Here is an 18,037-nt window from a genome sequence, read left to right on the forward strand (position 1 = left end):
ATTATTTCTCTGTTATCTGTTCTGTCACAGTGGAGACATCATTGCCTTTGAAAAATCTCCTAATTATAACAGCATTATCCAACAAAAAGGAACAGTGAGTATGGAATAAAATAGAGTTACTATAACGGACCCTGCAATAGTCAGTAATTGCTAGATCAGATGCAACTGTTTTCCTGTGTTTGATGGTCATGTTATGTGTGACCCTTAAACACTCACCCATTTGGCCAGGGTTGTTGATTATCCACAATGTGCCACACACTGTGCTGGGACAGATGTCCTCAAGGAGTATACTGTTCACTGCACATCAGCTGTTTGTGTTTCTTTTGCTATAATTAAGAAGGATGTATAAGTTGTTAGCAATCAAATTGTGTGAAAGCATCTCCATATTACAATTATAGCTCTTTGAATTAGGACACCAGAATTATTCATAGCTAATCTATGACATCACGAGTTGAATTTTACTTAAGTTGTCTGAGATGACGTGGTAGTACTTTGATACTGTCTTGTGGATTGGTGTCATTGAATGGATGAATTTATAAAAAACCTTTTTTTGTGACCAACACTCTTGAGGACTGAATGAGGTATGAAAGAAAAGTAAAAACATATGCTCTATACTTGAATAGAATACAGTTTCATGGTTGGGGAAATAAGATAGACATGAAATAACTGGTGTGCTGGGATACGGGCAGGGTAGGCTGTAGGTGGATTGGGAAGTCCAAAGTGGGATTGGAAGAGAAAGATTGTAGTGGGCCAGAGTGATTAGGGAAGGCCTCATGGAAGAGGTGGCCTGTGTTTGTTTCCTATTGCTCCTATAACAAATTAGCACAAATGTAGTGATTTAAAACACAAACTTATTTTCTTACAGTTCTAGAAGTCACAGTGTGACGTGGTTCTCACCAGACTAAGATCAAAGTGCTGGCTACAGTCTTTCTGCGGGGTGTGGGGGAAAAATCCATGTTCTTTTGTCTTTTCCAACTTTTGAGGCTGCCCATGTTCCTTGGCTCATGACCCCTTCACCAGTCTTCAAACCCAGCAAAGGCAGGCTGAGTCTTTCTCATACTGCCATCCCTCTGGCTCTTTGCAGCTGCAAAGGGCTCCCTGCTATTAAGAACCCTTGTGATTACATTGGGACTGCCTAGATGATCCAGATAATCTCCCCATCTCAACATCCTTAATCACATGTGCAGAGTCTCTCTCACCATCTAAGGTTCTGGGGATTAGGATGTGGACATCTTTGGCCATTATTCTGCTTGCCACACGCCTCCTTAAGCTGAGCCTGGAGGGATCACTTGGATCTTCTTTAGGGGACATTCATGTTGAGGGTGTACTCTGCATTCATGCTGGGAGGTGTATGGGCAGTAGACTTTGTACTGCTCTCTCTGCACTCTGACTCTGTGGGGTCAGATGGTAGATAGCTTGTCAATGTCAGGCCAAGGAATTTACATTTCGCCTATAGTAAAGACTGGTGGAGACTATAGGCCACCATTGAGGCATCTTTAGAAGAAGAATGACAGGTTATGTTTGCTTTGGGGGTGATAACAGAGGCATGAGTGTTGTCAAGGATGCAGGAAGGACCAATGGCATCCAGGAGAATTGATAGGGAAGGCAGACAATGCCTAGAGGATTGATATTGACTAGAAAGGTCTCCCATTGTATCTCTAGGGTATGACACACAGTATGCGCTTGCTGAAGATTACAATGACATTTTTTGGAACTGTTGAAAATCCCAAACTTCATTTGACATCTAAATAGATGTTTGGGAGAACCTAGATGGCTCAGTGGTTGAGGGTCTGCCTTTGGCTAGGGTCATGATCCCGGGGTCAAGGGATGGAGTCCCACATCAAGCTTCCCATGGAGAGCCTGCTTCTCCCTCTGCCTATGTCTCTGCCTTTCTGCTGATCTCTCATGAATAGATTTTAAAATATTTTTAAAAAATAAATAGTTGCTTGAATAGAAATTTGAAAATCTAAGTAGAATTTCTCACTTTTTTCTTTGTCATTTTGCTGAATTATTTTTCCAGAATGGGAATTCCTCTGATTCTTTCCTGAATGCCTTCTCCTGCAGAAATTCTGACTTAAATGATTCTGTAACATACTTCCACATTAGATTTCTGATTGTTTATGTTGTAAGGAAAAGATTTCAATTTGTGGTTTTAAAACAAAATTTTTTTGAAAGATCAGTTCTTTTCACAGGAAGAGCCTGGAAAGGATGAACTCCAGGAACACACAACTTTGCTTTTTGTTATTTTTTAGTAATTGATTACTTTTACATTTTCCTTACGTTACTACAATAGTACATTGCTACGATAGTACATAGTACATTAAACAGGTAGAACTGTGATATATTTGCCATGTTGAAATGTAGCAATTTCTGCAGCGAGACAAAGAACAGTCTGCCTGGAACTGCGATTCTTAACTTGAGCATGTGTAAGGCTCCCTTGGGAGGCTGATTAAAATGACAGATTTCTGCCTTCATCTGATCTACTAGGGCCCTCGGGATATGAACCCCAAGCGCTCCCAGGGATTCTGATGTACATGGTATCAGGACCACACTTGAGAAACACGGGCTTTGATCATAGCAACATCAGCCTCAGGAGCATTGATGAACACAGGAGTTCAAGGTGTGCTCTACAGAAAACGGATATAGTTAGGGTAAAATGTGGAAGGTAGGAGAAGCTAGCCCAATGCTGGTATTCCTTAGTGCTTCTCTAATAGAAGATGGATGGCCACACCAGTGAACTCCATGAAATAGCTCCATCCTTCTTGATGACCCACACCCATGTACTACAAGGGCTGTCCATCCATGACTCCAAATAAAGCCAGTGTTCCAAAGTGAGAGAAATGGGAATTGAATAGTACCCAGTGCAAACCCAGTAGAAACCAAACACCCATAGGAAATGACATCCTTTGAGCTGTCACCTTTCTGTGCGACTACTTTATGTATTTAGACACCCACACCTCTATTTATTCCAAAAATATCAACAAGGGGAATTTCAACTTGGCACTTCATAGTATCAAGTACATAGTGTGCATGGCTCCAGGGAAAGGGTCAGTTGCTTTCATCAGATCTCAAAGGGGTTCAGGACCACGAAGAGTTAAATAGTAAAGATTTTAGGACACTGAGAAGACTGTTGGCCATGACCCTGAAGCTCCACTGATCCTCACTGTGATATGGGTTGATAACAGGAGAGTATGAGAGAAGGAGGAAGCTGGAAGCCCCAAGTGGGGTGGTCACTGAGTGCCACTCCTCTCCATAAGGGTGAGGCAGGCAGTTCAGAAGGCTGCTCTTCCCTCACATGACTTGTAGACAGGAACATACTGCAAACCCACATAAACAATCTACTAAGCAAGATATAAGTGAGTAGCTCAGTGAGGCTCTAAGTATGTAAGATCTGAGGATATAAGATCTAAGGGTGAAATACTGATCTTGGAACTGTACTGTCACAGAGCAAACCATTGGAGAATGAAGAGGAAAACTTTCACACGTGTTACAATCCAATGTAGCCAGGGATCCCTGGGTGGCACAGCGGTTTGGCACCTGCCTTTGGCCCAGGGCGCGATCCTGGTAGACCCGGGATCGAGTCCCACATCGGGCTCCCGGTGCATGGAGCCTGCTTCTCCCTCTGCCTGTGTCTTTGCCTCTCTCTCTCTCTGTGACTATCATAAAAAAAAAAAAAATTCCAATGTAGCCAGCTCAATTTCCAACTCCTACAACTCCTAGAAATGACTTCATCCAACTCTATTGACATGGAAATTATTCAAAAGTTGTTCTGGGATCCCTGGGTGGCGCAGCTGTTTGGTGCCTGCCTTTGGCCCAGGGCGCGATCCTGGAGACCCGGGATCGGATCCCACGTCGGGCTCCCGGTGCATGGAGCCTGCTTCTCCCTCTGCCTGTGTCTCTGCCTCTCTCTCTCTCTCTCACTGTGTGCCTATCATAAATAAATAAAAATTAAAAAAAAAAAGTCTTTAAAAAAAGTTGTTCTGAAAAATCTTGAAGAAGTCATTTAATATAAAAATTAAGGTCCTGGGATCCCTGGGTGGCGCAGAGGTTTGGCGCCTGCCTTTGGCCCAGGGTGCGATCCTGGAGACCCGGGATCGAATCCCACGTTGGGCTCCCTGACAGGAGCCTGCTTCTCCCTCTGCCTGTGTCTCTGCCTCTCTCTCTCTCTCTCTCTCTCTCTGTGTGTGTGTGTGTGTGTGACTATCATAAATAAATAAAAAATTAAAAAAAAATCAAGGTCCTTCAATCAATCAGGAGGGATCATGCCTTCCCTTGCTCAAAGGGGACAGCAGGAAGGAATGTTGGATTTGCTTTTTGCGATGTTGCCTTTTTTTTCCTTGATGGAATGTTTTGCCATTCTGTAGTTTGTCCTTCTGAAGTCTGTGCTCTTCGTTTTCCATGGTAGTTAGGCCCTAAGATTTCTGATACAACTCATCCTTTTTATAATACAGGCATTATGACCTAGCAGGATATGGTTTTATTTCAAGGAGGGACAGGTACATAGACAAAGATTTTATAAATGTATTTGTGGTATTAAATTATTCATAGATAGGGATCCCTGGGTGGCGCAGCGGTTTGGCGCCTGCCTTTGGCCCAGGGCACGATCCTGGAGACCCGGGATCGAATCCCACGTTGGGCTCCCGGTGCATGGAGCCTGCTTCTCCCTCTGCCTGTGTCTCTGCCTCATTCTCTCTCTCTCTCTGTGTGACTATCACAAATAAATAAAAATTAAAAAAAATTAAAAAAAAAAAAAATTATTCATAGATAATATTTTCATCCCATGTTGCTATACAGCACTTGTAATACATGACCACAAGAGTGATACATTTGAGTAATATATTCAGTCCTAACTGCTTCCTGATGACCATAGTTTATGGAACATAGGGGAAGGTTAATATCACTTGGAATGAAATAAGGGGGAAAAGTTGCTAGGATTGATAATATGTCCAGAGGTGTGGATAAAGGTTACATAGAACATTAACCTGTAGTAGCAATGTGATTATTACCTGGTTTATATGAAAGAAAATCAATTTTATTTTAAAGAGATAATCCATGTGTAAATGGTTTCTAGTGTGAAAATCATTCACCGATAAAGACAGACCCAGTTGGATCCCCTTTGTCTGAATTCAGGAGATGTCCATTCTGGGAGCAAGAACTGGCAAAGAAGTATTCCTACAAAATGGTAGGCTTGCACACTCGGGAGAAACTAACTTTTCATGCTTTTGATGCTTAGAGGAGTAAATGTCTTCTTATTTTGCTTATGATCATTTGAACCAAATGGAGTAACATTTGCCTTCTCCCCAAACCCATGAGCACCAATGTTCCCTCCTGGGTTTGGTGGCAGTTAGGAAATGCAGGTCTTCCCCTCACATCCTATATAGAAAGGCTCTACCTGAGACCACTTTGTCATCTAGAGTGACAGAGCAGAGAATAGATAGGCAGATTTTCTAGAAATTGGGACTGGGGAATATGGAGGGGGAAATTGGGGTTTAGGGAGAGAGATGTCAGAGATTGGTGGCCTCTTTAGTGGGTGGTACATACCCTGGAGTTATGACATCAAAACTGAAGCTATATTGATGTTAGGCCAATAATATGTATGTATTGCTACCCCAAAATAAACAACACTGGAAGAGCTCAGCTACTGTCATATCAGAATCGCAACATCGCAATATAAGCAGCAGTTTCTAAAGGGCTTAAAGAGGCCTTTAAGGATCAGTTCATTCTTGAAGTCACCTGAAATTATTTTCCATATCCTTCCTAGATGGCCTTTCTTGCTGATGACTACTACAACTATTGCCAAGACATTCTACAAAACGTGAGGAACCAAGAATTTGAGAGGGTAGGGTTTTATCTATAAAATACAAGTATTTATGGCTCATTATTAATCCTTTCACTTGAAAAGACCCCCTGAAGGGGTATCAAGTGGTAATTCATTGCACTGTAGTGCTTAGAAGTCAGCTATTTATGGATATTGAGGAGATATCTGAGGTGATATTTTTATTCAGTTTTAATCATTTGGAAATTTTCCAAGGTGCGAATATAGCCTTATGCTTCAAATATAATTCAGCTATTTTTAAAGATCTAATTCCTGCTGATTTTGAATAAAGTATTGGTAACACTGTCCACCTTAGAATTTTCAGTAATGCTAAAGAGCCATTTTATTGATACATACTAACTAAAAAGAAGCAAGAGTTTGAAGCAGGGTCATCTGTGTTGTAATGATTGGGTTTTATTCTAGAAATGGCTGTGGGAAACACAAACAAATCTTTTAACCATTCTGAATTTTATCCTTTGAAGTAGAAATTCCTGGGCACACATTTAAATGAAAGCTTTTCTGATGCCTAGTGTTCTAAGTACTTTAAGTATGGTGATAATATTCATTTAGCATGAGTTCATTTAGTACTTATTCAGTGTAAAGCATTATAGTGGAGACCAAGATGTCTTCAGGATGGCCCCTATTCTACCAATGAAATTTTAGAAATATCCATCCACATTAAATATCTAATATACTCTTTTCCTTTATTTTCTCATCAAACATTAACCTAATTCTTACACTTGACTAGTGCCATTTCTAGAACTAGGAAGGTATTCTCCATAAGCCTCAAGAAGCTTATAGTCAGGTACTAAAAGAGGAATATAAGTCAATAAATATGATACAATATGGCAAGTTCTAGAATGACAACTTGATTAGATTGTTGTGGGTGCCAGGAGGAAGAGTAACAAAGATGGCCCAAGAGTCTCCCAAGGGGAATCCATGATACTGTTGATTGCAGTAGAAAAGCAAAGGTTCAAATACTCTTAAAAGTGCAGTAGGAAAGGGGTTCCAGGTAGAACCAATGGTGTAGGCAAAAGCAGCAAGATGTTCACAGGCATGACACAGCAGAAAGGTCACTATGACTAAATTAATATCTCTTAAGAAGAGAACCAGAGGGGATGTGGGGAAATAGTCTGGTGCTAGAAAGGGCCTCGTGCCCTGTGAAGAATTCTGATTGAGAAGGAGGTGGGGGAGCAATGATGCAAGATTGCCATATTGGAGCAGAGAACATTCAGGAGGCTTTGTCATGGTGGTATATGAGGTGGTGTCCAATCTGGAGCAGTGACAATGACATCAGAGAGAAAGATGGACAAATTGGAGAAATATTTCTGAACCAGATGCAGCAGGATTGGATGACTTTGGACAAAGGTGATGAGGGGGTCATCAGAGATGAGCCTGTGATTGCTACCTCATTCAGACCCACCAACCTCAAAGAGCCATGCTCCAAAGTTACCAACCTGACAGTAAAAGAATTAAATAATCCTGCTCATCTCATTATTGTATTTTTTGTTCAGTATCTATGAGTCATTTGGAGATGTCTTCTCTAAAATTAATGCCCCAATAATAGGATTCCAAATCACAGCCTCATCATCAGGTATGTTGAGAGTTGGCCAGAACTTCCTTGACAGCCTATATACAGGAATAGTTCCTTGCCTGGAGTCATTGTTGGGTCCTCACTTCAGGGTTTCAATGCTGCAAAATACTTAAGCCTGCAAAAATCCCAAAAAGGCAAGAGTTTTTCTCAGTTGGCATCTCAGATTGGCCACCTGGTTCAATAATAGAGTCTGAAGAGTCAACAGGGACAAACATAAAGAAAAGTTAGGAAGCTACCATTTTGTTCCACAACAAAAGGTGTCTACCTTTTGTAGTCTTTAAAGAAGGCTCCTATGTAGAATGATACAGGTGCCCTTTTGCTCACACGGTCCTTAGGTGAATTCTAACTTCTTGAGGAGACCTCTTTGATTACATACTGTTACACATCCTTCTGAGCTGACAAATAATTGAGGGAGTCAATCAATCAATGAACATTTATTCTAAACTGTGGTCTATGCCCTGTGGCTCATCCTATTACAATCAAAAGGAGCCCCCTTGTGGTCAGAAACAGCCTTCCTTCCAGAAAACTTCATGAAAAACCATGTTCCACATTATCCCATCCACCTGGCAGTTGCTCACTGATGGATTGCTGGAAAGAACACTTCTAAAATACAGCTTGGAAAAGTTCATAGGCCGAGCTTTACATTAACTGGACTGAAATCCATCCCATTATCATTTAGGGCTGATTAGGTATACAAGAGGGGATCACTTGGAGGTATGTTCTATTGTCTCATCAGGTGGAGGACTTGCTCACTTCCTTCTGGAAATCTCTGCAGCAAGACACAGTCATGCTTATGTCATTGCCCGATGTGTGCCAGCTCTTTAAATACTATGATGTGCAGCTGTACAAGGTAGGATGACATTTACTGGCCTTGCTGGTTTGTGTCCTTTCCAGAAACTGATACCAAATGCTAGGGTTAGAACTGCAGCAATTCTGTTCTGCAGTCTCTGTGGACTTCAGGCCCTCTAAGAAGTAAATCATGGTGTTGACGGAGCATTTTGATCTTTCCCTAAAACTCAGCTTTTCTTTTTAAATTCAGCGAGAGTTACCTCATATAATGAAAAAGCCAATACACATGGTAACCTATGATTCCAGTGGTTAGTGAACCCTGCACTGAGTCAAACTTTCTTTCTCTGGTAATTTCAACAAAAGAAGCCTTTAAAAATGAGTAATTGGAATAATTGCCTTGGAATATACATATGGTTCTTGTTGGGTTTGTTTAATGCTCTATCTCTAAAGTGATTATTGTTACTGGGGAATCTGTTATATATAATTTCTGTGGTTCTCCTCAAGCTGGTCATGAACCTTTACCTCTTACTTATTTTTTAGATTATTTTTTAGAAATAATCTAGTGCCTCAAAGTTTTGAACACAAGGGTTGAAAACTGGAGGCTGGGTTCAACCCTTGTATATTTGGGTTTGATCCACCTACTACTGGTTAAAATAGTATCTCTTCAAATTTTCAATCAATTGTCAATATTTTAAGATCTTTGAAAAAAATCCCATTCTGGCTATATACCCTGCACCATGAGCAGTGGCTAGGGCTGCATGGTAGCTTTCTCTCTGAGTTTGTGGCATGTGTGACTGTGGCCACTTGCAACTAGAGAATGCCTACCTTGGCCCGCAGTCACCACACCTTGACAATTCTGTTGTAGGGCATTGAGGACATTCTCCTTCATGACTTTTTGGAAGATGTATCTATTCAGTACCTGAAATCTGTCCGGTTATTCAGTAAGAAATTTAAGCTGTGGCTACTTAATGCTTTGGAAGGTTTTCCAGCCCTTGTACAGATCTCCAAACTCAAAGGTAGGTTTCAATGAAAGAAAGAAATTCGGTGAGAGTAGGTGAAGTATCTAACTTTCAAACTGAGACAGGTCACTCCAGCTGTTGGGTAACTCTTCCCATCCTGTGCTAAACTGCAGTCCGCAAGGCCTGACCGGTTCGGATTTGCTGGCATTTTCTTTAGGGTGTTGGGTCCTTGTGCTGATCCATCCACACCCTTTCATGGACTGCCCCTTATAAATACTAACGTAGATTTTTGACAGGTCCACAGGGTTATTAGTTAGAGGTGCAGAAAAGGTGCCACTGACTATGGTCCAGGCAGGAGAGAAGCCGGCAGTGCGTCCAGCTGGTGGCTGATGTGTGCCTTCTCAGAGCAGTCCCCTGAGGGCAGCCTTTGGGCTCAGGGGCCATGTTAGCAGGACTGAACAGGGTTCTGGCTCGAAGAGTCTTCTGCCTCTTTGTGCTCTGTGTGGCCTCCCAGCAAGTCTTCAAAGAACATCACTCCCTCCTTAGAAATTCCTCCCTTGGGACACCTGGGTGGCTCAGTGGTTGTGTGTCTGCCTTTGGCTCAGAGTGTGTTCTGGGGTCCTGAGATCGAGTCCCACATAGGGCTCCCTGCATGGAGCCTGCTTCTCCCCCTCCCCGCCCATGTCTCTGCTTCTCTTTCTGTGTCTCTCATGAATAAATAAATAAAATCTTTAGGGTAAAAAAGAAAGAAAGAAATTCTTCCCATGTCCTAAACTTATTCACACCTCTTGGGCCACTGAGACATTCACACTTTGGTGGTCTCAGTCTCCTCGCTCACCTTCTAGAACATGTTCTAGAACATGTTCCCTTCCATCCTACTGCCAGGTGGTAGTCTCTGAATACTACTGCCCCCAGGCTGCTTGTCCACTCAAGGCCTACAATGGCTCACAATGCAAGCACTCACCCTTGTGTGTGTGACATGCTTTATGGTCCTGGAAATACCTCTTTTCTCCCTCCTGCCCTCCACCACCCATAGCTACCTCCAATGCCCTCCCTACCTGGGCCCTTGTCTTCCTGGGCCAGCTTGCTCCGGGCTGACTCAGCATACTGTTTGCTGTCTCCTGGAACAGCACCATATCTCATTGTAACCCACCAGCCTGCACCCTTTGCTGTGTTCAGCACTCACAGGGGAATCTTCATCCTGCAGGACCCCTGGAAGTGCTCCATGGCCGGGCAGGGGCCCTGAGCTGTGAGACTGCCAGCCAAGGACTGGCAGAGAGGGCGCATTGCAAGGAACATGAGGTCTGAAACTTGGTGTGGCAGAGGGTCAAATGAGGAGACAAAGCCCCGCTCCAGCTTTCCTATGGTGACTTCAGCACTCAAGGCCAGTCTCCCTCTGGCCCTCCCCCAAGCTGCCTCAGAGCTTCCTCATTGATCGTCCACACCCCCACCTCCAGCATCGCCCGCTCTGTCACACTTCCCTCTACCCACCGTGATCCTTCTACACAATGTTCTGACTCATGAAACCTTCCATGACCTCTGCTGTCTGGATGGTCCACGCACCTTCACTCACTAGGCAGAGTCATTTACAGCTTGGCCTCTGGCCTCATCTTTGCCCCCAGCCTCCAGGGAGTCCTTCCATGGGTGCTCCCCAGCAACACAACACGGGTTGTCTCCAAAAAGGTCCACATTTCTGCTCCTGTCTCTGCCTAGTCTGCCAAACCCATCCTCATCCCCTGCCTCCCTCCCCTGCCAAGCCCTCACCCCTCCCTAACTCCTACCTTGCACATTCTAAGTGGAGCCACACCTGACACCTTTTTCCAAACAGGCCTCTCCCTTCCCTCTGTACCTCCCCCTTCTTTCCTTCTTCCCCAGGACAGGGGGGCACTTAGCCTGTTCTGAGGAAGGCGTCTGCACATCTGGTGACCCATCCTCAGAAGGTGAGGCCCTCCCTAGAGAGTTGAGGCTGCCCTCCTTTGTCCAACAATCCAGCGAATACCCCGCACACATTTATGGAGCACACACTGCGCCAGTGTCCCTCATAAATATTTGCCAGATGAATACACGCACACACTCCCTTTGTTTCCTCATTTCACCCTTTTCTTGAATCTTTTTTTTTTTTTAAGATTTATTTATTTATTTGAGAGAGAGAGCTGGGGGAAGCACAGAGGGAGAAAGAGAATCCTGAGCAGTCTCCCTGCTGAGCACAGAGTCTGATGCACTGCTCGATCCCAACACCCTGAGATTATGACCTGAGCTGAAACCAAGAGTCAGCCCCTTAACCGACTGAGCCCCCCAGTAGCCCCTCCTTGGGTGAGTTTTGGAGGGGAGCACTGTAGAGAAGACAAAATTGGGGAAACTCGAGCTTCCTGGGCAAAAGTCCTAAACTCCTTTGAGCAGGCACGTCAGATGCTGGGAGTGCATCACCTCCTGGTACAGAGGGGTGGGGGGAGCAGTGTTGTAGTCAAGTGGCCCCCGCCAGCACCTCTTGGCCATTTGGGAAAGGGTCAGTGGGCGGTGGGAAGACCAGGCCTCCCTGTGTGGAGGGCAGTTCAGGCGGCTGTACCTGCCTAGACAAACATGTGTGCCTCGTGTCTGTGCCATGTCCTCGTCCCCACAGTGTCAATAACGGCCATGTGTATTGTTCTCAACAGAAGTTACTGTGTTTGTCAAGAGACTAAGAAGAAAGACATACCTTTCCAACATGGCAAAGGTAGGTTTCAGCCCTCAGGAAGGAGGGAATGAAGCTGTTTCCTGCAGTAAAAAGTGAAAGCTGCTGGTCTCCCCTGAGAGCAGGGGGAGCTCCCTTGGAGGCTGTGTCCATCCATGCGGAGGGCAGAGGCAGACAGGAGGACCTTGCTGGCTACTGATGGGAAGGCACAGTGCACCCCAAACTCAGCTAGAAGCCAATGCCCCTGCTCCCCTCCTGAGAAGGGTTCTCCCTGCAGGAGAAAAAGCAAAAGCAGGTCAACATTCTAAAGTTCCAGAGGAGGACCCCCACAGAAGTGCTGACCAGGGCCAGCCAGTGGCAGAGGTGAAGGGGCATCGTAACAGAGCCTGGGACAGCCAGACAGAGCCCTTCACCCTGTGCGTGGCCCCATGGACTCCGGGTGTCTGGGCCTCCAGGTCTCTCAGCTCTGACCTTTCCCCTCCCAGGTTATTTATGTAGCGTCAGTGTTAGAGGAAGGCAGAGAAGGGCTGAAAGAAAGGTTATATAATGCCGGCGTTTGGCCCCTCAGCTGCCTGTTCTGAAATCCTGTGACACTAGATCAGGACAGCACTTAGACTGCTGCTCTGTTCCAAACCAATCCCGGCTCAGCAGGAGCTCTGCTGGGCGCTCCACTTACCCACCTCTGTCCCCCCAGCACAAAACTCCCTCTTGACTTCACATTTCTTGGAGTTGTTTCCTGCCTATGTGCTTGCAGCCCATCCCATTCTCCAGCACTTTCTCATTTCTGTTTGGTCAACTGGTGACGGCCCCACAGCAAGGCCTCCATCCCAACCCCCGCCCAAGTGGCAAATCTTCTCTTCCTGAACACTGTTGCTTGGGAAAGTTTATTCACACCCAGGGGCCCTCGGCGTCCTCCCCTATCAGATGGAGGAGGTGGCTCTAGTGTCTGCTCCTCAGGCTGGTGTCTCTCTTGAGCAGAGGATGACCCACTGCCATCAGGCTGGTGTGAGGATGACCCACCCCATCTAGAGTCTGGATGGACTCTAGAAGTGTAAGGAATTGGGTTGCCCCTGTTGGACGGCTGAGGAAATCAGCTCCCAGCAGCTGAATTCATGGCCCAAACCTCCAAGAGGGAAGGACAGAGACAGTGTCTGGGGGCCCACAGTCACCATCTGGATTAGGTCAATAGTCATGTCTGCAGCACCACACTCTCCTTGGAGAACTTCAGGCAGAGCCTTTGTGCTCCTCTCTAGAGTAGTTCAGGTTCATGGAATGGGGTGCAGAGAATAAGAACCAGGGGAAGAAGAGCCACAGAGCCCCGAGAGCCCTGACCACATCGGCCTCTGAGCGGAAGCACTCCGAATGGTGATTTTTCAGACAGGCTGTTCTAGAATGTGTGTAATTCAAACATTTCAATTGTCATTTAGGACAGTAAATTCAGTTTTAAAGGATAATACCCAAATCCACTTGTCTTTCTCCTCAAAAAATAAAAGTTAAAATTAAAAAAAAAAAAAGGTCATTTGGAGAGGGGGATTAGGCAAAAGTCAAAGGACAAGACTTAATGAAGTATTACGCTTCTCCATTATCTTTAGACTATGAGAATGCTATTGGAAAATAACAGAAGAGTCCACATTTTGAAGTCAGATCTGCATGCCATCATCGATCAAGGCACTCTGGACCTCTCTAAGAAAGCCCTGCCCAGTACCCCGAGTAGCTCGGTTGACCTGGAGATGCACACGGAGATGAAATGTAATCTTCCTCCTGCGGCTTAAAGCATGTGGGGTCTATTTGGGGCTGGCGTGGCCATGAGTAGTTTATGAATTCTTAATAGAGGTAGAACCTACTTTACTCTTTGGTATGATGATTTATCTGCTCCCACATCTCGTCCTGCAGGGGTGAGGAGCACCCCAGGGGATGCGCTCCGGGGCCTCCTCCTGGGTCTGCCAGCAGTGCTGATACACGAGTGTTGGATGGATGGACAGATGAGTTTGGTTATTGCTTCCCGGTATTTCTTTCTGGAAAAAAAATCAATCTGGAGTGTCTCCTTTGGAAAAAACGTTTCCACATCGATCTCACACATGCAGATTCAGCAGTGTCTTTTTTTTTTTTTTTTTTTTTTTTTACCTTTGTCTGAATTGGATTCAGTTAGCTCCCGGCCTGGCCAGCTTCTGCTCTCACTATTGTTACATCACCAAGTATTCTTTTGAACAAGTTTAGCCACGGTGCTCTTACCGTATTCCTCTGCTTTCCAAACAAGTGATATTAAGCAGGCTGATATTCCTGCCCTTTGCTATTTGATAGTTGTAATTATTTTTCAAGGGGAAAAAAAAAATCTCCCTTCCACAAAGGGCTCAGCAAGCTGCCTGACAGCACGGTTCCATCTCCCGGAAGCAAAGTGAGAGAAGGAGCTGTCCTCATTCAGTGGGGAGAAACTGGATGCTGATTCAGGAGGAGAGCTACAGAAGGTGCATGACCTCCTCCCCAGACGATGGGTGAATCTCTAGGCCTTTGGATGAGAGTTGCCAGGAGGGGGCTAAGAGGGCCCTGCTCCATTCGTGCCTGTTCCCGATGCTCCACCACGATGGCCTCACTCCCCCCTGCACCTGGCCCTGTCCTGATACACTTAACAGTGCATAGAGCTGCCTCCCCAGAACCTGTGGGCTTCTTCAGGTGTCATCTGTGGCTCATTCATGTGTCGCACATGGTAATACTTCCATACTTCATAACTAGATGAATACAGGGATTCAGTAGTACATAAATGAACCACAAATTATCCTGGCCTCTTTCTTTAATCTTGAAGTAGGGCCGACTTTGGTAGGATTGTACCAGTTATTAAAATATTTAAATAGGTCCATACTTGTTGGCTGGTCTCCCCTGCCCCTGTTGCCCTACTGTCCCAAATCCCAGCTCCTCCCCTCCCAAACCAGGAACGAGAAGGTAAATGCCTAACCTAGCAAGCTTCAGAGATATGGATAAGTCATGCTCATTAGTAGGAGCCCAAAAGGCCCCCCTCCCAGGCTAATGGTTCTTCCCCAAACTCCAGGTGATTGCCCAAACCCTGCTCTTGCCCCCAGCCAGAGCCCAGGGAGCCCCAGGAGGGTATGAGGCCTCTCCCCAGATGCCTGCCCAGGGCTCCTGTGCTTCTGCTGGGCTCTTGTGAATAAAAGAACTTCCAAGGGGGCACAGAGCCAGCAAGGAGACAGTATTCTGGTACCCACTGCTGACACCTAGCAGGCAAATGCTTGAGGTATCCCTGGAGGATTCTCCAGATGAGGCCTGGCCCAGCCTCAGCAACCTACTTGGTTTTCTAAACTCTGCTTGGTACAGAGCTGCATGCAAAAAGGTGGGAGAGCCAAAGGCTATTCTTTGCTCAATGTTGCCCGTGAAGGTGGAGGACCCAAGTGCCAACATCACAAATGCTTGGGCTCCACCCTTCAGGTCTGTACTCACTGAGCCTGTAACCCCAGGCAAGGCACATCCTTCAGCAGCTTTGAGGTCCACCATTGGCTTAAAGGACATGAATAAACTACCCCTTTTGTGAAAACAGCAAGGGGAGGTGAGCTCATGTCTATATCATGCAATGAGCTCATCTGTAGCCAGGTTCTGTATAATTACAAGGTGTGGTTATTATTTCAAAATATTTTTTTTTTCCATTTCAACGAGCGACAGAGGTGGTTCCTAAGAGGCAAGACCTTGTAACTCTGAACCAGCTGACCGCAGAAGTGACAAATACAGCTTTAGAATTCATCCTTTGTGTTCAAAAGCAGTGTAAGGCCCCAGGGAATTCCTTTGAACCGCAGGTCCAGTGTTGTGCCCAGGTTACCTAGTATACAAATACCTCCAGTAAAATCCTGCTACTTGGCTCACGGTCTTTTTGTTTCTTCTGTTTACAGGTTTAAGCAGTTTGATTGCTTTGCTGGGGACATCCACAGATCTCAGTGTATTCCTGAATTGTCTGTATTCAAATCTCCAAACATTTGTTCTTCAGGTACAAAACCATGATTTTTTTTTTTTAAGGGAAGAAGGGGCTGTTGCTCATTCTAACTATGTTTTAGCACCAGTGCCCATGGCTTGATGAAATGAAAGAATTTTCTCTGGCTAGAAATGTATCAAGGCTGGTGCCTATATTAAGAATAGGGAAGTAGTGTCTGACTCCTGTAGCAAGACAGGAATCAGAGGCTGGCACACGCAGGCATGTGTTTGTGGGTGAGCATGTGTAGCCTCGGGTATGTGTACAAGTGAGCACATATATACAGGTGAGTTGGGTGACAGTGAATAAGCATGTGTGTCGGGGTGAGCATGAGTATGTAGGTAAATGTGTGTGAGGGTGGCTGAGCATGTGTGTGGAGGTGAGCATGTGTATGCAAGGGTGTGTGCAAGTGAGCATGTGTGTGCAGATGAGCATGGATGAGTGTATGTGTACACCAAGCAAGAGTGTCTAGGGAAGAAAAGGGGGGGGGATTTTGTCTATTTGGGGAGAATGGTGCAGGTCTGGGTACTTTGCAGAACTATCCCAGTAGAGTGTCAGGCTTGATTTCATAAAATCAAAGACATTGTTTTGGATACAGATGAGTTTGGTCCTTCTGGTCAGCTTGAAACTTGGGTGTTACTTGAATAGGGCTTTATTTTGGCTTGCTTGTCCTCCTCTTCTGCCTCAGCAGCCACACTGTAAGAGCTGAGAGTACCGCCAGAGAAAGCCACAGCACCCTTGCCCCAGTGGCCCACAGTGGGTGGTGGGCTAGGAGCTGGGGGCAATGCATTAAAACTTAGACCCAAACAAGGTAGCACAAGGCCGCCCCACCTTGAGGCATTGTCCTCTGAAGGCTGGGGCCCTTCGGAAAGGCCTTGATGAGGGAGGTGGGATTTAAACAGGATGTGGAAGGTGAATAGGATTAAAACAATATTCTGAAAGGGAACAGCCCACATGAGACTGGCATGAGCAGAAGGAGCATATGGAAAAATGGAGGACATATTTCCTGAAGAAGAAGCAGATGTCTCTGGAACAGAAAGCAAAGACTTGGAGGGCCTGGACCAGAAACTCGACTTTGGGCTTTCTCTGTTAAGCCTCAGTCACATTTCTTTCTCTCCCGTTTCCTGCCCTGCCTGATCTTGTCTGGATGCCCATTGAAGAGAGAGGGCGCAGAAAATACCTAAGGCCACAAAGACTGCGGGCAGCCGTGGGGTCACACACCTCATAGAGAGAGATGAACCACAAAACTTTTCAGGAAGGAGCTTGAAAGTCAGTTCCAATCCTTGGCAGGGGTCTGTCCCCATTTTTTTGCTTCTGGGTGATAATCACTCCAGATTCTGTATGGCTTTTATTCCTCCTCATTGGGCTTTGGCAAAGCTTATTTGTAACAGTGGTAAGCATGTGTCTAGGGTTGCGTTGCTGTGGAGACATGTATTCATTGGAAAGTTTCCTCCATAGAAGCCTTCAAGCCTCTGTCCCTTGTTTTGAGTATTCACGCCACCTCCGACTTCAACCAAGTTGTGTCTGAGACCACTGATGCCCCCCCCCCTGCCTGGGGGCAGCCCCAGAGGCTCGCCCTGTGTTGGGGCAGGACCCGCTGGATTTCCCGGACTCCGCCCCCGTATCTTCACCCTTCACAAATGAGGCATGTTAGAAAAATGGTGTATTTTGTAACCGTGCCTTCCAAGGGCTTGTTTTTGTACAACAGCCTGGCTGATAAAAAACAGACTACTGTCAGTAAAATACTCAGACTGTTAGGATGTAAGCCCCGAGGCCTGCCGGAGATGACTCACGGCGTCAGCGGCTAGCATCTGGCAGCGGGCTAGCACCGGGGACAGTCGCCGGGGCTCGGGTCCCTTCCCCCCAGCTCCTGCGGGGTCGGGCCTGGAGCAGCTTCGGGACATGGGAACCTGAAGTGTCAGTGGGGTGGCCAGCAGAGCACCAGAGGGACACCCCAGGGCGTTCACGGTTTCCCCCTGGAGTCTGAAGTTTCGTGCAGAGAGCTGGTCACCCAGGGCTACTTTCTCTATTGCTTTTATTTTTTTAAGATTTTATTTATTTATGCATGAGAGACACACAGAGAGAGAGACACAGGCAGAGGGAGAAGCAGGGAGCCCGATGTGAGACTCGGTCCTGGGTCTCCAGGATCACGCCCTGGGCTGAAGGCGGCGCCAAACCGCTGGGCCACCCGGGCTGCCCTCTCGATGCTTTTAAAAAGCTATCCTTGAATGTGCTGAGC

At 45.9% G+C, this 18,037-nt stretch overlaps 1 protein-coding gene across 1 annotated transcript in view; it reads left to right on the forward strand.

The window, feature by feature from the left end:
* The window catches only part of RFX8 (regulatory factor X8), a 56,351-nt gene that overhangs the window by 29,020 nt on the left and 9,294 nt on the right, over nucleotides 1-18,037 (forward strand). The window contains exons 2-8 of the mRNA NM_001270887.1: nucleotides 5,072-5,182; nucleotides 5,762-5,815; nucleotides 8,146-8,259; nucleotides 9,064-9,214; nucleotides 11,812-11,870; nucleotides 13,421-13,577; nucleotides 15,722-15,816. Of these exons, the coding sequence (NP_001257816.1) occupies nucleotides 5,072-5,182; nucleotides 5,762-5,815; nucleotides 8,146-8,259; nucleotides 9,064-9,214; nucleotides 11,812-11,870; nucleotides 13,421-13,577; nucleotides 15,722-15,816 (741 nt within the window). The remainder of the gene's footprint in view (nucleotides 1-5,071; nucleotides 5,183-5,761; nucleotides 5,816-8,145; nucleotides 8,260-9,063; nucleotides 9,215-11,811; nucleotides 11,871-13,420; nucleotides 13,578-15,721; nucleotides 15,817-18,037) is intronic.

This window comes from Canis lupus, chromosome 10, assembly GCF_011100685.1.
Source record: "Canis lupus familiaris isolate Mischka breed German Shepherd chromosome 10, alternate assembly UU_Cfam_GSD_1.0, whole genome shotgun sequence".
In the NCBI taxonomy this organism is placed as follows: Eukaryota; Metazoa; Chordata; class Mammalia; order Carnivora; family Canidae; genus Canis; species Canis lupus.